The following is a 27,932-nucleotide window of genomic DNA, read 5'->3' as shown; positions in this document are numbered from 1 at the left end:
TTTTATCATCCAAATAGCAAACAGTTTATTTCTAGATAAAGAGCTGGAATCCCAAATTTGACAAAGTAACAGACAGATGGAGATTTCAGAACCGGGTTGACACCGAAGGAAAGTTAGAACACTTCTGCTGGCATAGGTACAGTAGTGAGGTGCCAAAGTCCTTGTCAGACAGAGCTGTCATTCAAAGACCTGCTGGTGTGAGCTGGTGATACCACCAAAAGCTGTGCTTTTCCTGGTGGATAAGTTTCACAAGGATTTGGGAGAATTGAGGAAGCCATGCCAGCAGAAATGTCAGTTTTCCAGCCTCAAAGTATGCTGCATGCAGAGCATCGGGTGGGTCTATGAACCCAGCACTGCCGTAATAGCAAAAACTACAAGCATACCTTAGGCCTGATGATAGGCACAAAAACAGAAGCAAACTTGTACTTTATGTCCCTTGATCCAGTATAAACAAGTGCACTTAGAGCAAAATATATTCTTTGGGCTATCACACTGCATCACCCAGAAGTTCTTTGGTTGTTGGACTGCAAGAAATTCCCCCTAAAGGCTTCCCCCATGCCATGGGAGCAAGTGACAGAGTGACGTGGGAGGCTGAAAACAGGTGAGCATGTAGTGTCAGCAGAGGGGACACGATCCCAGCAGAACATGGAAACAGCCTTTTCTTCACTGCAAGCTCAGCCTCCAGCCCCAGATGCTTCTCTCCAGTGCCAGCACCGCTCTGCGGGCCCAGCTGCGCTCACACCGTGCACAGCTGAAGACTGCTTTCCACAGGATTTCCAAGGCAGGTGAAAGCTTGTAGAAGGTGCCTAATATCCATCTCTCTGAGTGCTGCTCTCAAGAGATGAGGGTGCCACCAGCAGAAATGGAGCACTTCTCTTTCCTCTGGGGGAATAGAAGAGATTGTATCCTTAAATAGCTACCATGTCAATCCAAATTGAAGTCAGGGTACCGTTTTCCAAAAACTGTGGTTAAGTCAGCCTTGGCAGGAGAACTGGTGATCAAGCATCTTTGTTGCAAAATAAGAAAGAGGACCCCCCTCAAATCACATATGTATATCACTACTGTCTGCAGGTATTTTCACTCAAAGTGAATAGTTTTATTTGAATAATCTTCCGCATTAATGTCAAAGCAATTTATCTTGGAGTGAATACAGGTATCTTCATCCATATGTAGTAGACTTCTGTGCTTTCAAATTGTTTCCTGCTCTGTGTTGTTAGGAGTAAGTCACTTACAAAAAGGAACAGCAATAGTAATCACAGAAACTGTGTACCATGAGAAGGGGGATTTCTGCCTTTCCAAGTTATCTGCTCGATTATTTTCATTTAATTTCTCAAATTTTTTAGAACTTTAGCAGCTGGCCAATTTCCTTTGTCAAAGAATAAAAAACAAAACCAAAAAAAACAACAACAACCAAAGACATGTCAGGATGAGAGAAGAAATTAAGGTGGCAACAAATGGCAATGTATGATAACCTGTAAAGGGGCACAAAAAGCATTTTCTAAAAGCAGATCATTAAATTACTTAGTAGTATTTATGCAGAATTTCAGACAAATAGAAAAATGCATAGCAAGCCAGAAAACACTTCCTCCAGATTGGACCTGGTAAACTAAAAATCCTATTTTTTTGCAGAAACCTGCTGCACTGTCACGCAGTTGTCCTGATGTAAGAGACCAACTTAAACGTGTGAGTTCTATTTCACAGCTAGATCTGAAAGGGAAGAGCACCAAGGAGGAGGAGCCCACGCTTCCCTTTTTTCTGCAAAGGGTTTCCAGCTCGTCAGAGATGGACTGCAAAAGGGCAGAGGTGCCAAGAAGGTAGCAGCATTGTCTCAGCCTCATAGTTACATAAAGCTTCACAACAATGTCAGGTTGGACAAAACTCTGTCCAGGCTCTGGGCAGAGCCCCTGAAAATATCGATACCAGTAGAGGCAGAGGAAGGGAAAAACCACATGTAAGAGGGAGAAAGAGGCACTAGACAGGTTGTGATAGATTGCTCTATTCACAATGAGCTTTCCATAAACACCATTAGACTCCAAAGAGAATACTTTCCTTTCTAGGAAATTCAAGAGGAATTTCCCATACAGTAAGTCTTATGAATGTCCATTCCACCAACAAGTATTTGTGAAAAAGAAAGAAAAAGACCTCGCAAATCATTAAACGCTTATTCTTGGGTAGGTATTTCCCTGCATTTGGCAGAGGGAAGTTTTTAAGAATAATTTTTGATTGTTAATAAACTTAAAATTCATGAAGAAAAAAAAATGAATGTCATCATGTGCTGTTGGGGCTAGAAGAGAGTATTTGCAGTAATTTATACAAATTGCAGTTTGTATTTTTTGATGCTGGCTGAGCTGTTGTTAGAAAAATCCATGGTTCTGGTAGGAAGAGGTAACAAAGACTTGGGTCAGCTTATCCAGGCACAGATCAGTTTGTAACAGTTCCTTTGTTAAACAAACCATCCTTGGAAGTTAAGAATCAGGTAGGAATTTGCAGGATTTCCCTTCTGTAAACAGATGGAGGAAATTAGAAACAATTCTTCCATCCCTCTGAAAGGAGAATCAAGCAACTCTCCAAATTAGTCTTTTTTTTTAGTACTTATTGCAAATGACTGGCAATGTCTGCAGCCCAGCTTGAGAGACACAAGTAGTCTTTCTCTGTAAAGCTCGGAAAAAGTTGGTTCTCCATTATAAACTTCTTCTGGGGGGAAAACAAACTTTTTGGATGGGGGAAGAAAAAAACAACAACTTTGGTTCACAACATTGTTTTGCATATGAATTCAAGTAGATCTTCAAAGGCTACCGGCTGTCCAGGCTTCTAATGAAATACCCAGGCTTTCTTCTCCATGGTGGATGCTCCTCTTTGGTATGCTATTTCATAAGGCAGACATCTTGCAGAGATGAAGGAAGGAGTCATACAGCTGCATCTTTGAAAAGGAAGCCAGAGTCACTTTCACTGCCACAAACAAATGAATCTACTTGATTAAAGAGCACACAGGAAACCTTCGTTTGGTAGAGGGTGGGAAGAAGAGACAACACAGATACATTTGCTACTTACTAGAAGCAAATTATTTTGCTCCACTACGTAGTTGTTAAAAACTGTCAGTAGCTGTGATACACGTGTTAACTGAAAGTATGGAATCATTGCTTTGTGAGTAATTTTGAGCAACAAGCAACAGGCTGTTAATAAAACCTCCCAGGTAGATGCTGCCACAGGAAAATATAAATATTCATTTCGGGAAGCATTCTGGCATGCACTAAGCATGATACTTACTTGTTGACTGGGTAATGCAAGAAACCTTGTAGGATGACCATATGCTTAAAACACAAAGGATCGTAGCTAGGAATCCAAAAGTCTGGGCGAAAAACAAACAAACAAACCACAAATATTTACCACTAGATGACACATATTCCATGAATGTACAGTCTCTCTCGTATTTTCAGCTACATATTTTATGATGTTAACAGACCAAAAAGGAGTTATGTTTTCCTCCATTCTGCCAATATGCTTAATGACAATAATAAAAAAAAATCCATAGAATAATAGCAGCTTATGCTTTGACGAAACAATGACTGGAAGATAGACTAAAAATCATATATATATAAGAGAGAAAAAGCTGCACAGCAAGTGTCTCACCTGCCAGACTTCTCATGAGGATTCTGCAACAAAGAAAATACTTTTTCTAACACCTCCAATTCCTATTCTTTTGGCAAACCCAATTCAAACAAGTCTTTCTCTGCCATCTGCCAAATAAACAAGTCAGGCAAGTCTTCTAGTCCATTTTCATCTATAAAACATGATCAGAACCAAGTTTCTGAAAGCAATTCTTTATTCTGGTGGGGTTGCATTTTAAGTCCTGTTGCTGTGAAAATACTGTTGCCCACAGTCAAAAGTCATGCTTCTAAAAGCCCTCTAGCCAACACAGCCAATAGAGACAGAGTGCATCTTCCACTTAGGAAGGCCTGGGACTACAGTCAGTTTTAGCTCAGGAGAAATTATCCTGAACAGGGGCAGGAGGAGGCAAATGCAGAAAACTAGGGTGAAGTGTTTCCAGTTGCTCCGACAGCCATTTGTGAAACCTGCATTGTCTTAATTCTTCTACACATTTGTCCCCATGTGTTAACACTGAAGCCTTTGGTTCCAACTCACTGACAGGACAAATACCCACTTCAGTGGTGAGTCTGGAGTCTCACAACAAAACCTTTTTGTTGGCATTACATTCCAGAACATCCACTGAAATGAGCTAGAAGGCAGTATACCAACTGAGACACAAGCAAGGCAAGTCAATAAGAAAACAAAGTGACAAGCAAGAGATTTCTAGTGCCCTAGTTAATATATATTGCAATGAAAAAGCGTCTAGACTAATAAACACAGCCTTACCGCTCCAGCCACAAGTCCAGTCACATTGTAACTCTTCGATGCTGCTACAATCGATGCAATGAGAAGCAGAATTGTACCAATTAAATAATGAAGAAACTCCTGTAAAGACAAGCATAGGCTGCTTCAGAAGGGAAACTTAACAGGAAAGTATTTCAATATGCACCAGAATCAAAACAAGTTGGCAGAGGTTACTTAAGGCCAGAGGGAAAAAAACAACAGTCAAAAAGAAAAAAAAAAAGAAGTTTTAAAAAGACAGAGACAAAAAAACAACTTGTGAGTTGTCATGCATAGTACTATACCTGACCTTCTGTTCAAAAGGGAGGGGCAATCTGCAGGTCTACTAGTGTCACTGGAATAAGATCTACTCACTGGGTAAGGATCCAATCCTTTCAGTTCACTATGGTACAATATTGAGGGAGAAACATTTATCTTTACTGCATCAAATTACTCAATGAGACAGTTCTGGAGGAAGGAAGAAGTTTTGAGGGCACACTTCTCTGGTCTACACACATGGCATGGCAATGAATGGCAGAGGAAATGCAAACGCTTCTAGTCAGAAATTAAGTTAGTTCACTAACAACTTCCATCAACCTAGACTAGAAACAGGAGCGAACCCACAAAAAGCACAACCATACAGACATTCATAAGCAATATCAGGTTCCAGAAAATCAGTCTAAGTCTGTAAGGGTGGCTGCAGCTTAGTAATGCAGTAAGGAATACATGAGGAAGCAGTTTGTTTTTTTTTTTCTGAGAGAGCACTGAGGCACTGTATTTAAGATTTTCTCCAGTGTGTCAAGTATCACTCCAGGAGTTAATTTTGCCTCACTGTAAACTGGAGTCATCTGTGGATTTGGACTTCCAATCCTCACAAAGTTTATAGTAAGCAATATGGGTGTCTGCAACATACAGGGGTTGTTCCATTTGGGGTGAGCAGGAGGGATTTCTTCTTACTCTATTTGCACCGCGTTACCAGCATGAGCCAAGCAAATGCCATGTGTAAGGGAGAGGGGAGACTCCTTCTCAAACAAAAGGAGAGAGTATTGAGTTTCAAAAAGAAAATTTTCAAGGAAATCCCAGAAGAGAAATAGTCTGTCGTATCATACCACAGTTTCCATCTACTCGGGTGTTTACACAGCTGAGGACGATCCTGCTATAAAGCAGGTTCTCAGACTACAACTCACTTTCCTCTTTTGTAACCTTGTTTCAGGTGATCAACATCTCAATCTTTGCTTTTACTAGAAGCAAGTATTTCTGTTAGGAGGCTCCTCTGGGAAGTTCGCAATGCAGCAGGCAAATCAGGCATGCCATTGCCTCCTTAGAGAGGCCCAGTAAAGCAGTGTACGCTGGCCACTACTATTGAAGAGCCCAACAGATGGGGTCAAGGTGTAAATGAGTTGTCAAAGGCTAAATTACATGGAGAACCAACCCCTGGCAGGACTGGAAGAGTGCCCCTCTGGAGAAATGCTTTCCAGCTTTAAAAGGTGTCAGTGCAGAGCAACTTCTTGAACCACTTCGACTTTACTGATTGCAAGTCACACCCCTGCAATGAAGAGATCCTGCCAGGAAACTCAGCCAAACACTAATCCTAGTTTCCCAAAGTCTCTTACAGGCCTTCCTATTCTGTTCTAGAGATACTTAAATATTTGACTGAAAAGGAAAGTGGTTGTAAAAGAGCAGCAATGTATAAACATCCCATCCTGTTAAACCTATTTGAAGCTGAGCAGCCACGGTCTGCAATGCCTTAAACTCACTAGTGACTCTGGCACATTTTGGAATGAACAAACACAACAAAAACAAAAAGCAGTGTATGCAAAGATCAAAATGGCATGGTTCTATTACAGCAGTGCACGCATCAAATGTTGCTTTGCAAAACTGTCACTTAGCAGCTTCTTTCATTTGTATTTATCTTTGAATTTGTATTACCTCTAGATAAAGACAGAAGTGCTTTCTGGAGACAGATAATGGAGGCACACATTTTTAAGAAGCGTTGCAAGTCTAGCCACATTATTCAGTTAAAAAGAATTTTTTTTCCTCTCTGGTTAGAAGTGGCCAGATGGATAAACTGTTATCTTAGATCTGTAAATTACTTATGTGGTTTCTATTAAAAGCCATCCAACTGCTTATTGAATTTCAAAATGTGCTCTACGTCTCTTTGGTTAGCACTTTCCACCCCACTAGTTCTTTTTCTGTGGGACTAACATGCCACTATGCATCTGAGAGACGTTTGTAAGAGGTTATTAAAACCTGTGATCCCACACCAGGACGCAGGACTCTTCTGTTAGCTGACCTGATCAAAGCTGCTGAGGAAGTTCAGGTCTCTCATTTTCTGTGCTGCTTGTTAGTTCTCTGCTAGGACAGGAGAGATGGATGTGCAGGGGAAACGGGGGAATGAGGCAGAAACTTCCTGCAGGATATCCTAGGAACGGCCAGGCTATGGTAGTCAGGCTGAGGCTCCCATTCCTTGCTATTGTTTAAAGTTACCTCCAACCATACCAAAAAGAGTCAAATTTGACTTAAATAGCACACACAGACTTTATTTTGGGACAGGATGTAGCACATCAATTCTAATGCAATGATTTGGTACTCTAACAGCCATGTAGCTACTATAAATGACCTGAGTTAGGGCCCATCTGCTGAGGCTTCTTTTCAGTTGTCTCAGAATCACACTATTGCCTTCCCTGGAGTAAATCTGGATTTCTATCTGTGTAAAGGAGAGCAGGAGCCAATCCAGGTCAGCTAAAAGACTTAGAATTATAGTGTCTGCTGAACTGCATACTAACACCAAAAGCAGCTAAAGGATTTGTCCATGAAAGAGAGCCTATCGACGTGTGACAGCACAAGAAAACAGACCACACAATCTAGACATCAACCCACAAGAGAAGCAAGGAATGCAGACTGCCTTACAGACTTACCGCAAGTGGCCAGCTAACACAAGTGAGCATCCTGTAGACTCTGAAAATGTGGATGATGTAGAAGAACAAAACCATAACCAAGTCGCACATGGTGACAATCTGAAAGTAGCTGTATGCACTGTAATTCGTCCACTGAGAATTATTTACACTGATGAATCCAACCAGCAGTGAGATCTGAAAGACAAAAAGCACATTAAAGGTTTTTAGAGTGGTGCTCAGATGGCCATGAAGATGGTTCCAAACACACCAAAATGTCATTTAGAAGACAAACATCCAAAGTCAACTGGATGGTCCCAACAAAATGGAGGACAAAGTAACAAGCACAAAAATAATGTTTTAAAATTTGCAGTTAAATCCACTAAAACAACCATTAAGAGTGGGAAGACAGCCAACTGCTAGAAGGAAGGCAACAGGCTCAGCCTGAAGAATCCAACCTGAAGAAGTCTCTGTGTACAAAACAAGAGGCCTCAAACAGAGAAGAGGCACTGAAAGCCAGGAGTTGCATCAGCAGCTGAAGGACTGCATGGACTTTCAGAAGGGTGTGGATTGCTTGATGCAGTCAAAATCACCGAATGCTGTAAAAAATGAATGTGCTCATGAACACTTATCTTTACTTCTATTTAGTGCGATTTCTCACACAAAATCGTAGGGCTTGGCTCCAACTGAACTAACAATTTCACCCTTCCTTTTCTACCACCTACACAGGAGGAGTATTAGCAGAATGCAAGGTCATACCACAAGAAATAATACAAACTTTGGAGGAACTGATTAATTCACCCCATACCCAACACAGTCATTGAAAAGCTTTGATATGCTAACAGGGTTACATAAAACCACAACGCATTATTGTACAACTTCTGTCAGTTAGAGCTCTTGTCCTTTGCAAGCCTACATTTATTTTTTTAATCTAAAGGTACTTGTTTATTTTACTGATCTTACAGGTTACACCAACCCGGATAAACTGCGCGATAAAAATAAATCTACCCAGGTTATACCCAAATATTTTATTATTACAGACTTTGGCAATGAGTGTTTTCAGCCATTGTAATTTTCAGTTCATCCAGGCTCAGCCAGGAGCAGTAATGATTCACACTTTAAGAGTTTCTCCAAGACATGAAAAAACTTTCTGAGGAAGCCTGCTCTTCAATACTGCACCATACTTTCATGCACAATCATCTTTCAGACTCCTGACCAGCTGCATCCATTATCAGAGTAATTTAACTAAATTAAAAAGAAAAAAACAAACCACCCAGCACCCAAACAACATAGCTTAGATTCTTCCTGCTGTATCTTTGAATTTCACCTGCTCAGTTTGAAGTGGACAGGCTAAACACACACACCCTCAAGTGCAACCAAAAGCTCTGCGCACACGTAAGAACTTCACAATAAATTGTCATCTCGGTCAAAGTCTATCCAAACAGCCACACCAATGCTGTGGCAAGGAACTACCTCAAAAAGCTGGCTCCAAAGAGAAGAGTCAGCACTCCAGGATCCTCTCCCACAGAAGTGGCTAAGCTATTGTTAGATCTGTCCAGCTCCTTGGTTTTTACCGTAGGGGTCCGAGTAGTCGATACTAGCGTTGTAAGTGATGCTCAGCCCAAGCCAGTGATAGACCTCTGTGCTAAAAACAAGCCTACACCTCCTCTCACTTTTGAAACAGATACAGGGTAGGGAAGGATTTGAGGTGCAGGGCTGGATCACGCTCAGTGCTTCTCAAGAATGGAGGCCACACTTGCCTTTGGAAATGGTACTGCTCAGTTCCTTTCTTCCCAGGTATGCTCCTCTTCCCAAGCACGTAACCCTGCTTGCTAGTGCTCCTGTCTGCACCGTGCCTGTTCTCTGCCTCTCGATCCAGGTCTCACAGCTTGGCCACTGGCTACTCCTAAATGCACGAAGTCCTGTATTTTGTGCATGGTGGAGATTTCTGAGATGTTATGTTTCTTAGAAGACACCAAAGCAATGCTCTCTACAATTCAGCGTTTAAAGACTTTTGGCCGAGTTCTTCAATTCTGAGATCATTTTAATGAAGTTTTGCCCGATCTGTTTTCATGAGCAGCCTTTGTCTTCTTCTCCTTACCACGCTGACTCCAGTCCCTGTCATGTACTGGCTCCTGTTCCCATCTGAGCTGGGCCACCTCAGTGCACTAAGCCAGCAGAAAGGGGAGCCACAGGAAAAGCTGACAGCTTTCCTCTAACTCAGCTGTTCCCACAAGGCAGGGTTGGGTGAGCAAGGGAGCGTGAGGAAGAAGCTGGGACTCCCAAGGGAAAGGATGGCAAGGACGGAGCAGGCAGGACGGCAGCAGCCAGTGAGCAGGCTGGCTCAGGAGGCTGCAGACTGTCCGTCTCGGATCCTTGAATCTTAATTCAAGGCAAGCAAAGAGACATCTGGCTGAGCTGTTTTATAACCTGAACAATCAGAAGATCAGCAGGGCATTAACCCTGACATCCAGGAGAACGCTTGAAGCAACACAAGACACAGTGCTGATATTTTCATGGGAAAATGAAAATTGTATTTAATGAAATGTAATTCGACAGTAAGACTCAATGGGAAGTCACAGCAAGCGGTGAATCTCGCTCTTTGTTCAGGGTTGGCTGAGGACACGTCTCTAAACACCAAAGGCTAAAAGGGGTTTGCCTGATTCAGGTGCTCTCACAATAACCAGTTACCAGTTTCAATTACACTGTAAAAATCAAGAAGCAAGCTATTCAGAGAAATGTTAGATCTGCCTAATAGCTTGAACCACTACCTTTACCAACTTTTGTACTGTGTACAAAGGATAAGAAGGACTGAGGCCTTGAAGTACAACAACCATCCAAAAAATAAGAAGCACTGGAAAACCGTACTTTAACAGACCTGGTTCTTTCAACTTCATAAGATGAAGCATAAAAGCATTTTTTTTTTCTTTTAGACAGAAGGTATAAAAATTTCAGAACAAGCAGAAAGACGAATGTGAGCCATCTAACAACAAGATCAGAAAATTCACCTGAGGTGTTATATTCCTCCAAAGTAAGAAGATCCAAGGTACCAAATGGCCTGTGAAGAATCTGCTCAGCTCCCAAGAACAGGGTAGAAACTTGGATTTGAGCAACCGAGATTTCCACTCCAAGTGGACTTCCCAATTGAAACAATTCTGAAAACAATCGGCAAAGGTTCCCCCTTTGCTGCTTTCAGGTGTGCTTCAGCATCCCCCATAGGTAGGAAGAAATCACTGTGGGGCAAGAGGTATTTTTTTCAAATATTTCCTGTCTTGGCATAAATTTCATGACACAAGACTTGCACACATGTTCTAGGGAGGGTTCTCTGCTCGGAGGCACATAATGCTACTTCACAGGACAGGCGCAAACGGAACGAGATCATCAACTTTAGATAAAGCTATACCAGGCTCACCACACTATATTGCCTATACGGCTAACGGGTACATTCAGAGTTTAAAACTCAACCATTAAAAAGAATAGCAACAAATGCAGCAAATAGAGCCACAGAATATTATCTTTCCTTTCAAAGTGACAAATATCAAAGTTCCATCACCAGATAGCAGAGTTTATGATGATATACCAGGAATATATGATGATATAGCAGGCAACGACTGTATCTATTTTTTCGTGGAACTCCTGTTTCCAGAAAACTTGGAATTGAGCAATAAAAAGATTAATATGCAACTGTCTGAGATACAGTTAAACATACATCAGAATTCAGTTTGTGACACAGACATAAATATATAAAGAGGGACAGAGAGAGAAAAATGAATGGCAAAGTAATAAAATGATCAAGTGTTATGAATGTTCTTTATGGATCTGTGCTCAGGGCAACAGGTTAATACATCTTGAAAATAAAAAATAGAGGCACAAAAAATTTAGGGCATTGCCAATTCCATTTCAATATAGTATTTCACAGATTGTGAAAGCTGCAGGCTTTGACCCACAGCCAGCAAGCCAGTCAGACCAGAAGTACAGGTCAAATGATGGTCAGTCTCGTTGGAAAATTTCAGTGCATTCCACAAAATGGAACCAGGCTTCAGCCCTGCATTACACAAGGGGTAAGGGACACATCACAGGACACTAGTATTTTAATGCTTTCTGGTTTCTGAAAAGCAACACAAAGAGCGTATGCATCAATCAACTCCAAGGGAGGATTCTGGGGTTTAAATTAAGTTCTGTATTTACTGTTTCACAAAAGTTGATTAGCTTAAACTAGTCCACTTCCTGACTTTCTGTTGGACCAGATACTTGAAGTAAGTCATGAAGAATGTTTAGGAACACTGGGATATTTCAGCAACTCTCTCGGTGAAGCCAACATGAGCTGAAGGCAGTCAGCAACTGCCAGGAGGCACTCAACACCTTACCAGAAAGAACAGACACTATAACAGAGAGATAGTAAGAGTCCACATTCTCTTCTCTATTTTGAGCTGGAGACAAGTCAGTCATCTCCTCTGCAACGTGCCTGGCTCTTGAATTGTACTGACAAAAGCTCCCAAGCCTAAACACCACTCTGATTTGAACTGAGCATGGCTCTACCGAAAATAATTTGCTTTTGCTTGATATGGTCTTCCTTCAAAAGCCAACCCGTATCCTCTGAGAAAGGATGAATAAGCACAGATCTTCCAGGTGTGTTAATGGGAAGTGGGACATAGTCTGGGAGATGTGATCCTCACAAGAGAGGAAGGGCTGGGCGTTATGCTGCTGCTGCTGCCTTTACTTGATGAGAACAAGGCTCAAGACCCTTCCTCCTCTCTGCTGAGACTCCACCCGCTGGATGTGCCAGCCACAGGCCAGGCCAACCAGCCACACGCAGGGCTGGGAGGGAAGAGAGGGGCTGCAGCAGCATGTTTGTTCCAGCCATGCAGGAAACGTAAGGTACAATCCAGTTACGTGTCTTGTGCTCACAGTAAAACGTCACAAAATGGCTGAGGTTGGAAGGGCCCTCCGGAGGTCACCTTGTCCAACCCCTGCTCAGGCAGGGTCAGCTAGAGCCGGTTGCCCAGGACTGTGTCCAGCTAGGTTCTGCATATCTCCAAGGATGGAGACTCCACAGCGTCTCTGTGGAACCTGTGCCAGTGTTTGACCTTCCTGACATTAAAAAAAAAAACACAACTGTTTTCTGATGTTCAGATGGATTTTCGTGTGTCCATTGACTTGTCATGTCACTGGATACTTCTGAGGAGAGTTTGGCTCCCTCTTCACACCAGCCCATCAGGTACTTACACACATTGATGAGAACCCCGGACAGGTCTCTTCTCCAGGCTGAGCGGTCCCAGCTCTCTCAGCCTCTCCTCATGTGAAGGACGCTCCAGTCCTTTAATCACCTTTGTGTCCTTGTGCTGGACTCTTGCAGTAGCTCCAGGTTTCTCTTGTACTGGGGAGCCCAGAACTTGACACAGTAGTCTAGGTGTGGCCTCACCAGTGCTCAGCAGAGGGGAAGGATCACTTCCCTCCACCCACTCTCCTCTTGTCTCCTAAGCTGGTCACCTCACTTAAAAGGCAGTAAGGTCAGCAAAGCATGACTTCCCATTGCTAAATCCATGCTGACTGCTCCCAGTCACCCTCGTGTCCTGCATGAGTTTGGAAATGCTTTCCAGAAGAATCTTCCTCATCACCTTCGCAAGGACTGAGGTGAGGCTGACCAGCTTGTGGTTCCCTGGATCTTCCTTTGTGCCCTTAGAGATGGCATCGATCTGTTCAGAGTGGCACACCTTCCACCTGCACCCCTCAGGCAGGAGAGGAGAGGGAAGGACTGGACAAGAGTCATAAATTCTCTATCCCCATGCTATAAAATGCTACTTGAAGTGTTTCCCAGCAATGCTGTTATTCTTTAAAAATGTGCTCTGTTCTTCTCCCAGATTCTTCTTGTCCTTGTCAAAGAATGGAATAATGAGCACCTGAAGTCCACTAGCCATTCATTACACTCAGTAAAAAACAAGGAAAATATATACCAGGACTTCAAGGAAGTCATTCTTCCACTGCTGGAAAATTCAACAGAAAGGAAAGGAGAGGAATCATGTCTTTGTATTAGGAAGAGATTACATAGAGGAAGAAGATCCAACTTACAGTTTTTCCTAGAGCAAACGTACACTGGAGAAAAGGTCCCAGGCATTAGGCCCTGACACTGTTGTACTCCTGATTTCAGATGGTTTGAACACTACCTAACTCCCTGCACTTGCTCTTTGCTGGCTGTATTCCTGCAGATGCAATTAATTTACCGGAAAAGCTCGTCCCCAAACATCCTAGCTTCACAGCAGTGGGCTGGGCACGATGCTGGGACCGAGCAACCTGGCAGCACAACGCCCAGCATCTCCGGCGGCTGGACCCTCCTCTGAGGATCCATGGTTCCAAGGGGCAAGTCAGCACTGCTTCCAGTCCTGCCCGCGGTGAGGTGGGCCACCGTGAAACTGCCCAAGAGTAGTTTCAGGATTAATAGGCTGAACTCTCCTGCACAAATACAAACAAAGGTGCTGGAATGTATCAGCAAAGACAGGAGAACCTAGACCAACCCTGCAAGCTCAAAGCAACTTACTAGAGAATCACCCGCTCCAAGGAAAGGGCAGGCAGAAATGAAGAGATTACAGATACTGCTTTCCTCCCCAGTGCCCCTGAGGGAACCATAACATAAGAAAGGCTTTGCCCTCCACATCCCTCCCTATATGCTGGCTGGCACCTCTGAGCATTTTCTGATCAGGTGGTAGGAGACTGTAGTTTATCTGACCACAGAACAATTTTATAACCCAAGAATAAATCTGGGCGAGTGCTTTATACGGTCCTTTTCTACTGTCCTGCTTTAATGGACGTAATAAATAAAGCTCTGATTTTATTACCTATACTTAATTCTTTTGTAACATTTGGAGAGAACTAAATTTTCTTCAGACCAGCTACCTGCACAAATATAAATCCACCTTGATCTCCAATACTGACAACAACAGGCTATAAAGGAAGGCCTAATGTTCTGAGCATTAAAGACACATTTCCACACACAAACACTGACAGAAGATGGAAGGAATTGAATATCAGTGGCTCTTGAGTTCTGACCTCAGTTTTGTAACCTTCTTGTCATCCGAATGTGAATAAATGATGTGATTCTCTGCTTCAGCTCCCCATCCGCCAAACGAGGGCTAAGAGAACAGAACAATTCAGTTGGAAGGGACCCTCAAAGATCATCAGGTCCAACTGCCTGGCCACGTCAGGGCTGACCAGAAGCTGAAGCGTATTATTGAGGGCAGTGTCCAAATGCCGCTTGAACCACCTCACCAAGAAGCCTGTCCTAGTGTCTGACCACCCTCACAGTAAAGGAATTTTTCCTGACATCCCGACTGAACCTCCTCTGATGCAGCTTTGTGCAATTCCTTCACATCCTAATAAACACTTTTGCTCAAGTTTTTCACCTTTAGAACACTTCCGACATGTAAAACAAGGCAAAAATGTTGAACATTGCTAATAAACAGGTAAGTTTGTTGACTCTAGGTCAAGATGAGGGTTTTTCTTCAGAGTGTGAATGAGAACAGATGACCACCAAAACGGAACAACAACAACAAAACAAACAAAAAAAATCCCACCAACAGACCACTGATGTAACAGACAAACGTGAATGTAAAAATCTGTGGGAATAGACCCTGAAACAATGAAGGAGAGTGTCACAGAACAAGTAAAAGAGTAGGAAAAGGCTGGTCTTTTGGGGGCTGCCTTTGGGTTGATTTGTTGCCATTACACTACACAAGATAGATAAAAATGAGAATCCTGGGTTACTGGAAAATGGTACTTGGTGCCCATCTCCTGCCTGTCACTGACTTACTTACAGTAGACTCCGATATCATGTGTTGCAAAAAAACCAAACATCCAGAAGACATCCCAAATAAACTCCTGTTTTCTGACTGGAAACATAACCTGTAAAGGCAAGGCCACTACTCATCCCTGGACCATTCCTGACTGTTCTTTCCCCCACATTATCACCAGCCTGTACCCAGCTGCTCTTTCACAATCCCGTTAATGACTGTGAGTAAGGGTTACCCCTTCCCCCTGTGCCTGCACAGCACCCAGTTCAGTGGCAGTGTACTGGGGCTGCCTGGAAGGAGTTAACTTCCTCCGCAGCAGCCCCTCCGGTGCTGAGCTTTGCATTTGTGGTTACAGGAGCGTTGACAGCTCACCAGCCTTTCGGTTGTTGCTGAACAGAGCTTGCACAGCAGCAAGGCTTTCTCTCTTCCCGTCCCTCACCCCACAGCAAGTAGGCTGGGGGTGGGCAAGAGCCCGTCGGGGCCAGCGGACCCGAGTGGCCAGACGGATGCTCCAGAGCACGTCAGGCTGTGCTCAGCAGCGGGCTCAGGGCATGGAGGGGGAAGCAGGGTGTTCATGGTTATTGCTTCTCTTACCAAGCACCCCTCAGGAGTGCTGAGAGCCTGCTTTCCAGGAAGTGCCTGGGTGTCCAACGGCGGGAAGCAGTGAACGAATCCCTCTTTTTGCTTTGCTTGCATGCACAGCACTTGTTTTTCTTATAAAACTGTCATTACCTCGATCCATGAGGCTTCTTTTGCCTTCCTTCTATTTATTTCCCAGCCCTACAGGAGAGGGGAGTGTGACAGCCAGGGTGGGTGCCGGAGCCAACCCGCTGCAGGTGGCTCTCCCTGCCTGGCACTTCCAGCTGCTGCAGCAGTACCAGGGGGAGTTTTAAAAATCTTCGTCTCAGAAGGGAATGGAACATGATTCTTGCTAATCCCAAGAGCATATCCTGAACCAATAGGCTGAAACTGCTCTCTTACTGTGTGACCTTTAGCTATGAAAGATAGTTGGTTTTTTATATATATATAGAAAGTAAGATGTGAAGTGCCAACTAAACTGCAGGGAAGAAAGATAAGGTAGATAGGAAGCAAAACTGCCTCCAGGTACCCAGTTCTAAAGAAACACTGTAATTCATATCTCCAAAATTTAGCATAATACCATGACACATACATTATCATGCACGATCTACGCAGCACTGCATTCTCTTTATTTAGTCATGCAATCTACAAACACATTCTTGCTTTTCTTAGAATATTTCTTTTCTTTCTTCACTGCACTCCCCTCTGCTCTACTCTCCCATAAGAAGGCATGCTGTGTCTTTTTGTCCCATGTGCTTCTTTCCTTTATTCTGCTCATTATTCCCCTTTCTTCTTCTCTCCCTATGATACACTCCACACTTCCTCTCTTCTATATCTCTCATTCTCTCCCATCCCAATTTCCCTCTACATACGAGAACAAACAACAATTCCCTCTTTTAATGTATTCCAGTTATCTTCCCCACTGCCTTGCATCAGGACATGCACTGCAATTACATAACAAAATATTTCCAGCAGAGAGGTTTGGTTTGAAGCATTTAAGCCAAAACTGTCAAAAAAAAAAAAAAAAAGAGTCAAAAACTGCACAAGCTATTACAGGGTTGAACGGAATCAGGGAACTGACACAGCAACAGAACGATTCTGTCTGTCCGTCTGTGTATCCTTCCCTGTGTGTGAATTATTTTTCCAGCTGCTATCTGTTCTATAATTAGTGCAGCAACACAGCAGCGGTGCCCATGTAAGAACAATGGTGACAGAGGGAGCGGTACAAGCAGCTGGGAGAGGAGGACACAAGGATGCTCTTTTTGGGTGGCAGTGCCATCCGAAGTACACATGAAACTACAAGCCTCAGATGCCCACTAGCCAAAGAACCATTTAAAAAGCAGGTGTAGAGGCAAACAAGGCATCATCTCAGAGCACTCTTAGGGGAAAAGCGTCTTGGGACAGGGTTCAGCGTGGTACGAAGCCTGTACAAATACTGCAGGCAGCAGCTCCAGTTTACCAGTCTCCAGCTTGCAGTTGGCAGTACCTGAAACATGGGAAAGCGCTTCATCCTTGACTATTTAACCCTCTAAAAGACAGAAACAGCATTTTTTTCTTGAATGCTGCAAACAAAATTGAAATGAGGGCTTCACCAAAAAAGCAGGAGGACCCTGATTATTATCCATGAAACTGATAAAAACTACCTGATTTCCACTCTCTTAACATCTACCTAAGTTCTAGTGTGAGCAAATGTACAAAAGCTGTCTGTCTACAGATCTGGAGCAAGGGACAGCAGTGACTCACTTGAAGTTTTATTACAACATTTTTAAAAAAACAACATAATAAGAGCTAAATGCTTCTTTTATTTGAATGAAAAAAAAGTCAAAGTTTCCAGCTTGTGACACCAGCCAAGATACTAAGTGGAATTTTCCATTCTAAGCGTGCCAGTCAGGATAACCATGCCCTGTTTAGGTGTCTCACACAGAGGAGAAATGTCACTGACTGCAGCTGTACTATCACTGTGCATTTCCAAATGTTACACCTCAACGTGGTGAAGCAACACCTATATTATTAATTACATATTTCTGGACAGAATCAAACACTTTTTTTGAGCAGCTTCCCAAAACAGAAAGATGAGCGAAGCTCGGGCCAAGGTTACAAGCATAATTCATGCAAGACTGGTTCAGCTAATTTAAGCAACAAAGCTGGCTGATGCTGCAATCGAGATTTTCTTTTTCCAGAGTGGTGCTGGAAATGCGGCTGTAACAGCCAAACCCCCACTAAAAAGAGAAAAAGAAGATAAAGAACCCAGCCCACTTAAAACTTCACTAATGACAGATGAAATCAGCAACCTTCAAGTGCATGGTTCTGTGAAGCAGTCAGTCTTTGGTTGCACAGTAATCTCTCAGCCCCTGTGTCTAGGCAGATTTCCTTCTTGTCTGGCTTGTTTGCAAAAATAAGGAGGCTGCCTGACCTCTGATAAGTGACTTCTCTTGTGCACTGCCATCCATGGGCTATTTATTGAAGATAAAAATGGTGGGAGGGTGAGAAGAAGGCAAAATAATCTTATTCAGACCCTCTAAGATTCAGATAAAGGACAACCCTAAGTACAAGCAAGTGGTATTCTTTATCTATTAAAAAGGAGCTATTTATCTGTTCAGGAACAGGCCTCAGCGGTAGAAAAGGACGTGGGGTAATCACAGAACCAGCGTGTGAATGACATTATTAACGAGCCCTTGTTGCAGGACGTTAGCCACGATTACTAAAAAGGCAAATCTTTGTAACGACCAGCTACAGTTAGGTGATGCCTGCGCATGTCCCAGTGTGAGCAAGGCATCAATCCCACCTCTGTCAGCTCAGCCAGCTCCCGGCCGCAATCCCCGCGCTGCCTGCTCCGCCAGCACACGGCGCTGGGAGGAAGACACCACACAGCACTGTACATTGTTAGCTGAAAGCAGAGAACTTCATTGTTATATGGCAAAGAACATGCTAGATTCTCGTCAGGCACTGGATTAATTAAAGAAGTGATGCAAGTTTGTTAACAATAGCCTCATAATTTTATTTTGCTTCTCTCTAAACCAGTGTTAACAGATTTAGGTTCTGCTTTGTTTCATAAATCAACTTAAATGTTAAATATTTCAACTGTAAAATCATTATCAGCCAGTTTTTCCAATCTGCACAAAAGACATACACACACACCTCAAAATGCTGCAGCAATGCGTAAGTCATAATTGAGTAATGTTGCAGAAGTGCCATACACAGGTCACAAACAATGCCCAAAACACACAAAACTTTTTGCAAATGAGTATTGGTGGCACAGCTGACTTTCAACATCTCTGCATAGCATGTGACCTGACTTTTAAATACATCCCCTACGACCAGCTAGCCCTGCAGATGCATGGATGTAATCCCCACCTCTGTCCTCCCGGTAAGGCGACCCACCTCACCGAGCCGACTGCCATCGCTGCAGCCACAGACGTGCTCATGGAGATACAGACACCTCAGGGGTGTCAGCGCTGCTGGAGAGCTCTGTCCTTTGAGTTCACTGGGTCTGGAGAGGGAACCCTCCTCAGGGGCAGGAGATGGGCCACCTGCCATACTGCCTCTTGGCCTGCTGGGAAGAAATGCTCCTTGGAGGAGCGAGGCACCTCCGAAACCACTCGCCCGAGCCATCCGCAGTATATATCGTTTGTTTGCCCCCTGGACAGCCAATGAAGTTCCATATTGTAAGTAGTAAATGACACAGAAAGAGCTTAATCCTTACTTGTGAGCTACAGAGCTCTTGCACGTAAAGGTCATGGCTGTCTAAAAGTGGCTGTAGCACCGATGCATGGCAGCACCACCTACAGAGCAGGAGCCCACGCTGGCTGCCCAGCCAAGCCTGGCTGCTCGAAGCCCGAGGCACACAGTGTGAACAAACCCCACAAACTCCACACGACAAACGGCGAAGCTTCCCCCTTGACCCGGATACCCAACGCGTTTCTAGCAGCACACGCCTACTTTAAACCCGATGGGAAGGGACGACGCAAAGCCAGTAGCTCGTGGCAACAAACTCCCCACGGATCTATCAAAAGAGATGCACAAAAATAAAAGCATACACAATCTCATTTTCCTGAACGTTGTTACCGGGACAAAGAGCACCCTGCAAACCGCTCAGGAAAGCCTCAGTGCCCGTGCCTCCTGGCCCTCAGCCAGCAAGCTGTTGTCCCCTGCCCTTGCCGATGCTGCTGACAACACAACCCGTCCTCGTTGTCTGAAGCGTTTATTGCTTGGCTGATTCACATCTTCTGCAGTTAACACCTGCCATCTCTTTTCCCTGCCCCAGAGAACGCCACGCTGACATCTGGCAATCGCACGGACAGCAGTTAAAAAGTTTGTAGCTGTCAGCTCAGCAAAGGCTTTGTTAGCTGTGGCAATGGAGCCTCAAGCTACGGGCCCCTCAGATAAGAGGAGGGCCATTTACCTCACTGAAGTCCACATTGTTAGATGTGTTGGCACATCATAATTTTTTTATCAGGAAAAAAACAGGTGAAAGTTCCCGAAAACACTAACGCCGGGACAATTTCCACGTCGATGAGTATTATCACAACTTGGCTGAGGGGCTAGCAGAGAACGGCCTTCTCTAAGTGTGCACACTCGATGCTTGGCAAGGCACCAGAGAACTGAAGGGCGATGAATGAGGGGGAAAAAATGAAAATAGATGAGATGCCCCAGTGGCACCACTGGGGTGTGTGGGGATTGTGTGGGATTGTGTTTTTCCCTTGTAGATGAGAGACTTCTTCAAGTGGCCTTCCCAGTCCCAGGGCGAGTGTGATTACAGACTTGCAGGAAAGTATGTTAAGCCTTCCTGTAGTTCTGCAGTTGCCACTGGTCATCTCAGGTTAACAGCATATTTTTCTCCCAGCTGTGAATGCTTGTTTCTTGATGTTTCTTAGAAACAGCATTGAAAAAAAAAAAAAACCACTACCAAGAACATTCCAAGTAAATTCCTCTTGAAGCAGCTTCTCGATCTTGTAATCGTCACACTTCAGTTTTCCTTGTGTCAAGCTATGGGCAGGTGAAGAAGCCCTAAGCGTCGCAGCTGTGGCTCCTGCCGCAGGAGCAGCAGCCCAATTTGCTCCGGCTTTGAAAGCTGCAGCCACCTAGCTCTGACCAGTCTGACAGATCTGTGCTCGCCATTACGTTCACCAAATTACCAGCACCACCGCACAGGGAGTTGTTTCAGCCGTAATGATCCCTTAAGAACCCAAGTTACGCAAAAAAAAAGAAGCGTACAGGTGGGGGAAAGAAAATCACGGCAATTTTAACGTTCCATCTCTGTGTACAGAAAGCAGCACTTTCTGGCTGCTGTATACTTTACACCTCACCACAAAACAGGAGGACCAGCCCACGGCGCACACGACGGGACGATAGCACGAAGGAGGCAACGAGCCGCAGGGCCGAGTGAGTGCCTCGCAAGGACTCCCCTGGGAGGGGAGCAGAGGAAACACTTACTCATAGTGGCTGAACGCTGTCTGGCTTTGGGGGCCGATACCACCTCGCCCAGGTAACGCAGGGCTGTTACCTAACATTCGCGTGGCCAGGCACGCTGCCCTCACGGAGGTACGTCCGCAGCTCCACCGTGTCACGACGGGACACGCGGACTGTTCCCGGATCTGCGTGACGAGATGGTTTTCATCATTTATAGGCTCCAAGCTGACAGAGACCATGCTTGCAAAGAACTGATCCACTGGTTTCTGCTCTCTGTGGCCGGAGAGGCGGATGTCCAAAGGGACACTGTCTCCAAAGAGAGTGGATACACCGCCCTTGCGCTTCTTAAAGTAAAGCAACATCATTAAGAATCTGTTTTTCACACCTAACACTCCACGGACACCGTGTATACCTGATTAAGATTTTAAAATGCTATTGCAAATCTAACTTCCTGTTAAACGTACATGTCAGGAAGCTGCTGCCAACACTTCACTCTGCTCTTTCAAGCATGCTAAACACAGCTCAGGTGATGTGGTAAACTTCTAGGCTTCATTTCCTGTTTTTTTTTTGTTATTGTTATTGTTTCAGAAACTGTGCTTGCTAGCCCTTGTTCAGTCATGTCTATACAAAGAGGACTACATGCAATAAAGTTACTCATGAATGTATCGCAACGAATCCTAATGGATGGGTCAAACAAGCAATGCATGGGAGCTCCAATTCTGTGCTCTTAGGAAGCCTCTTCTGGGATACAAATAAAACGGTCACTGCAACATTTGGAACACAGATTTCCTAGCAATAACTGTATTGGCTTTCTACAAAATGGACTGGAGTTGATTTTTTAGCCTTCTGGAGCAGTTTAAAATTCAGAAAAATTGCTAGTATCTTTTTTGCTGAAAAAAGATAGAAAGTAAACAGACAGTAACCTGGTAATTAAACCTTGCCCTAACAAAAGGAAAAGGAAAAAAAAAAAAAAAGAAAGAAAAGAAAAGGACTAAATTCTTAACTTCTGGTCTGAAGCATGTGGAACCAATTCAGGCTTACATAGCTCCTGCCATTACATTCCAGGCACTTGCTCTTGCTGACAATAGTCTCTGTGGCTGCGCTGTTCCCTAAAAACTCTTAGAGAAAGAAAAAAAGTGAAGGAGAGTTGCAATAAAGCTACACCAGTTCCCTGGCTTGGTGTACTCTGCAACCTGACAGACAGCTGCATCTTTGCAGCTGAGGACGGCAGTACTGCAGTGAGGCAGAAAGGGAAAATTCCTTACACTGGCTTTGCCTGTGAAGTCTTGTCCCATCAAATACCTAGATAGCACACAGGGAGCTCACTGTTTGCTCCCAGCTCGTATGCAAATACCTGGGCAGAAATTTTGAATGGCCACCCAGAGCAGAGGCATGGAAAAAAACACAGCTGGCCAAGTCAGCTTGTTTCAATGATCTCAGAGTGGAAATAACAAGACTTCACAGACCTATTGGGTTTAATTACTAGGCTCGGGCATTCCTCACTCAAATGCTCTTGCTTACTTTGGAGACACCTACGATTTAGACAAATTTCTTCTCTCTCTGGCCAGCATGCCAAGCAAGGTCCCTTCACTGATGCTTCTAGAACAACAGCAATTAGCACCTACAAGATACAGTTCTGACCTTCGCCTGAAAACAGTAACTTTGCTGCTAAAAAAAAGTCCAATTTCTTATTGCTTATTCTTAGTTCTTCTCTGCATACCACCAGAATCCCTCTCTTCTGACTGAACAGCAGCATTATTACCATGCAGGCAGAGCCATACATCACCAGCACACTGCTGCAGAGAATTAGATGATTTACTTCAATCTGCTCCATAGACAAAAGATGTTTCAGGCTCAAAAACAAGTTAAAGGATTGAGTGGCTCTCAGATCATTCTTAGCAGCTTCTGCTTATGTGCATTTCCCTCTCCTGTATCAATGGTTTTGATCAGGAATTTCTTAATTCCACTAGCAGATTTTACTTTCTATTCATATTTTATTCATTTTATTTTTTATTCCTATCTTCTGAAAGTAGCTTCCCAGTAAATTTGGCTGATGTCATCCAACACATTCAGAAGTTGATCTCGGTTTTAACAACCTAACTACCAACACTTTTTATATTTCAGAGTTAGACGTATTAATATTCTCTTGAATACCATTATTAACTGTATGTCTGTATATGAATAATCCAGAGAAGTTTCAGCAAACTTGAAAGCCGCTCAGATTTATAGATGTCTTGGCCATTCAAATATCAAGTACACGATTGCTTTTATTGAGACACACTTTGGAAATAAAATATATACTCAGCAGAAAAGCTTTAACTATTATCGCCTTAGCATTTTTAACAAGTTAAAATGATTTCGTTAAGTCAACTTTGATTGGGTTTATTCTTTTTTCCCTTGAAATTGTTTGTCATTTTTTTCCCCAGTCTTGAGATTTCTTTTCTGTCTGGTGAAACTACTCTTTCCTGATTCATACTGAGCTGAAAGAATCATCAAGGCTCTTAGCTTAAAACACTCTGTATACTGAGGCTGGGCTTACCACGGCAGAACCACTGCCTGCTCCGTAACAGCAGCATTACGCTGGGAACAATCTCCTTCCATCTCCGACTGTGGTCACAGCTAGCTTGGCTCATCTTGCAGTAGGGGACAGAAGGGCACAAGCCGTGGTCCTCCTCTGCCCCTCTCAGGGTCCAGAAGCAAGGGACAGACTGAGAATGGTTTGAGAAGTCTGATAGATCAACACAAGCACATGCTGTGCTGTGCTGGCTCTTCTTGTAACCAAGAGCTCTCGACACCATTTTTCTCTCCTCAGACTGTCCCGGCCATGCTCTCGCACACGGCTGCATCAGACACTGTGGAAAGGTGATGCAGCCACGGCCATTCCCACTGGCCAGCTGCTTAAGGTGGTGTTACACCTCTACAGCCTCCACTGTCAAATGTTCTGAGAGCAGGACCTAGTCCAGTACAGTTTGTGCCGTCCTCCAGACTTCAGCTGTAAAGACACAAAAGGCCCAGAGGGGCTCCACCAGGAAGCCAGCTGACACAGACCTCTTTCAATCTACGAACAATGCCACCCGAGCCACCTCGGTGACAACGCGGATGCAGGTTCATAGCGCTGTCTCTAAGGGCACAGGAAACCTCAAAAGATTTCCAAGTACCCTTCATCTGAGAACTGCCCAAGCAGAGTAAGATAGTTACCGCGAAGGTCTCACTACAAAACTTGCCAGCAGTAGCATGGAGCTGTGTTCAAGTTACACCAGCTGAAGTCTGTTAGATGTTGAAGATAACTTCATAACCTCCTGTTAAAAGCACGGCATCAATTCAGACTGCGTTTGGAAAACGGAGCCCCTACTAACATTAGTCATACTCGTGCACAGGAAACAGCTTTCCAACTGTCTTCTTGCCATGTAAAACACACAGGTCACAAACTATTTTTCAATTTCTTCATCTTGTCAAAGATTGCTGAGTTTTAGGCCTTGTGTTAAGATCTTTCTTGCAGAAGAAAACCCATGACATTATCTTCTAATTCCTTGGTATAACTTCCCTGGCACGTTGATGACATCTTCTAAGATAATTTCATGCACATACACATGCAATCAAATTATATATGTTAACTTTTTTGCTTACAGGTACTGCAAACAGCCCTTAGCATTACTATAAATGATGAAATCATAATGTTTCTTTCTTGTTCCTTCATATTTACTTCTTGGCAAAAGGGATTGAGGAAGGAAGAGAAAACAGAAACTGCAGTGTTCCCACTCCAGAGCCACAACCATCCAGAAGCCCAGTACACTATGAAGCGTGTTTTGTGTCTGTCCCAAAAGACCTTATCTTCGTCCTCTGTCAGCATAATGGTTCTCCTTCCTAATAAGACTACAGTCCTACCAGAGGCCTTAACACTAAGCCAGGAATGTTTTTAGATTTACCGGAGAGAATTCTTTTCAAACACAGATACTGCAAACACTTTTCACTAGAACTACATCCATGGATATAGAAATCTCTGAGAAGAGATACATTTTAGATAAAACGTTAGGAAAGTATTTTACTGAGTGCAGGTCATCTAAAACTAGCCTATCCTGGTTATTTCTACACGCTGCAGCACAAATATTTAGTTTTCTTAAAAAAATTATTTGAGAGTAAGACGCTACCATGATATCACATCAAAAGTGTTTCATCTGCCCAAAGTTCCTTGGATATCTGAAGAAATTTCTAGTGATGTTATTTACAAGCGCACTGGAAAGCAGAAAAATGTAAGAGGGTACAGCTGCTCATGGGAAATTGTTCATGTTATTTTAACTTTTAAAGTCACCACAGAAAACCACCAGCTTAAATTCTGAAGTTGATACTGAACAGCATTGATAAAATATTACCTCATACAAAATATGGTAAGTGTTGCATTATTACATACATCTACATAAAAAGATGTGAAGTATGTAAAGCATACACACACGCTTTGCATATGTGCCAAACCTGAAACTTCAGCACAAATATGCGTGCCTGTGCTAGCTTTAAGAGGAACGTGTAACAGCAGTAGTGAAGATACAGCAGGATGGGCTGCAGGGAGGACTTGGTACTTCTAGTCCATAAAAGGAACTGTTCTTTCTAAAGCGGTGAAAGTGAAATCAAAAATGGCCTTTTAGTTAACCAGCAAAACACAAGTCTACAGCTTTAGAACTACAGGTTCACTTGCAATGTGTATTTGTGCTCACCATGGCATTCGTGCGCAACAGAATGCCACGCTGGCCCCTGGAAAGATACTCCAAATCCTCACGATGTTTTGGGAACAACCCAAGTGAAGAGAACACAGCATATAACTGTTCATAGGCCTACTGAGCCGAATTCATAGCGAGGGACAAATGTGAGGGAACTTTAGGATCCGATATTACTCCACTGTAACCTAAAACAAAATGATTCCTAACTTGTAATTTCAGTGTACGACTCTGGATACTAACAACTTCAAAACGTCAAAAAATGACTACGTAATAAATACAGGAAAGGAAAAAAAGAGCGGCATTGGGGGCTATCAAACACGAAGGTGCCATTTCCAGCATAAAAAGGTGTTGAGCTGCAAGGTTTTGCGGGATGAGAAGGCACGTGAGGAGGTATCACTGCATGTGCCTTCCACGCTCGGTGTGAGGCGCCCATCGTTACTCAGTGCCATCGCTGGGATGCAGCAGACAAATCACTCCAGGGACTAAGAAAAAGCGCGTGCCCCAGCAGGGAGAAGGAGCTTGTCCATCCCTTAATCCTTTCCACATCTGGATGGAGCAAAGCTCCCCGCACTGAGTCAAGTTAAGGCGCCGGCCCCGATCGCAGCAGCACTCTATCACCAATCTCCTTTGAATTTCTGCTTTTCAGGCATACCTCCCCCAAATCCTGCCCTGTGCTGCCAGGGCACTGCCTGGAGGTGTCGGTCCCAGCCGGGCTAGCGTTCCCAGCTGCGGTGCCCACCCTTACGAGCCCAGCATCTCCGCCAGCCCTCGGCCTCGCCTTCCCCCCGAAACCTTGCCACAGCCAACGAACGAGGTGTTCCCCTGCAGCACGACGATACCGAACGCCTTCACACAACTGCTGTTAACGGCAAAAAGTTGTTAATGGCAAAAAGTTGTTAATGGCAAAAAGTTGTTAACGCCACCCAGCGCCGCCAGCCACCGGTATCGTCCTGACACGTCGCGTCACCCTGGGCTCGCACACATCCGAGCAGCAGCGCGGAGGAAGAAAAGCCAAACGTACTTCTGGCAGGCGTTACGGGACGAGCTGGGGCTGCTGCTTCCCGTGGCGAGCTGCAAGAGCTGAAGGGTGAACACGCAGCCCCCAAACCTCACCTGGAGGCAACCCCGGCATCCCGCGACCCGCTGCCCAAACCGACACCCAGCCGGAGCGGCTGCGATGCCCTGCGCCAGCCCCACCGCCCCTAAGGGACCACCGGGACCCCCCCGTCCGGCCTCGTACCATCTGTGCCACCTTCAGCATGCCGGCACACGAGCGGAAATAGGCGCCGTCCACCAGCTCCCCGTCCGAGCCCGCTGAGGCGGTGGAAGAGGCGGCGGTCGTCGGCGCCGCGGGCCCGGCGCTGCTCACGCCGGTGCGGATGACCCGCGCCCCGTGCGACATGGCTCCCGGCCCCGCTCCCCTCAGCGCCGGCCGGCCCGGGACCGGCGGCACGGAGGCGGCGGGGCGGGGCGGCGCTGAGGGGCCGCTGAGGGGCAGGGCGGAGCGCAGAGCCTCCCCGCCCGGCCCGCTGGGGTGGGAGGCTGGGAGGGTGGTGGCGGTGAGGGCCGAGGAAGGGTTTAGGGGGACGGGGGGTGAGAGAGGAGCCGGCTCGGTCCCCGCCGGCGGGCAGCGGCCCCTCGGCCTGTGGTGGTTTGGCTGAGGTGTCCTGCGAGGGGTGCCGCAAGCGGCATCTTCCTGCACGGAGCGTGCTCTCTCACCAAAACTACACAACGAACCACCGAAGCACCACAAAAACCCCACCAAACCGTGAGCCGTCTGATTCGCGACAAACTTTAGCGTTAAATGGGGAACGGCAGGCAAGACTGTAATGACAGGCAGAGCGCCCCAGCTCCACGCTTTGGGTTAAATCATGCGGAGTTACTAACACTCAGTAAAGGAAGCTATATATTTCCTCAAGTTTAAAAATAACTTGTTTTGCTTTTTGATAATCAGGGCAATAGGAGGCCTCTGAGCTGGGTGTATGGAGCTTTTACACTCATTACAGGAGTAACCCCATCTTACGCTTTGTTCTGAAGTTAGGATGCGTATTCTCTTCATATTTAGTAATTAAGAGGTCCTTGAGCAACTAAGATTGTTTTAGGAGTGAAGACAAGTAAGTTCAGGTGATCTCCAGCACAGATAGGGTCTAGCATAAGTCATTTATATGAGCAAGATGGGGTTTGCG

At 44.7% G+C, this 27,932-nt stretch overlaps 1 protein-coding gene across 2 annotated transcripts; it reads right to left on the bottom strand.

Moving 5' to 3' along the window:
- On the bottom strand, nt 1–27,518 carry CMTM7 (CKLF like MARVEL transmembrane domain containing 7). Of its 2 annotated transcripts, XM_080578310.1 has the most exons (5): nt 26,987–27,518; nt 7,287–7,460; nt 4,375–4,473; nt 3,268–3,349; nt 1–2,920 (listed from the first exon to the last, which is right to left on the bottom strand). In XM_080578310.1, exons 1-5 carry the CDS (start codon nt 27,146–27,148, stop codon nt 2,907–2,909), a joined length of 531 nt encoding a protein of 176 aa, XP_080434436.1. In that variant the 5' UTR covers nt 27,149–27,518; the 3' UTR covers nt 1–2,906. The 2 variants fall into 2 exon arrangements, with proteins under 2 accessions (XP_080434436.1, XP_080434437.1); XM_080578311.1 differs by lacking the exon at nt 1–2,920 and having other exon boundaries at nt 3,236–3,349.
- Between the last annotated feature and the right edge of the window lie 414 nt (nt 27,519–27,932).

This window comes from Anser brachyrhynchus (genome assembly GCF_964034855.1).
Source record: "Anser brachyrhynchus genome assembly, chromosome: 2".
NCBI classification, from domain to species: Eukaryota; Metazoa; Chordata; class Aves; order Anseriformes; family Anatidae; genus Anser; species Anser brachyrhynchus.
This window is presented reverse-complemented; position numbering and strand designations above follow the sequence as displayed.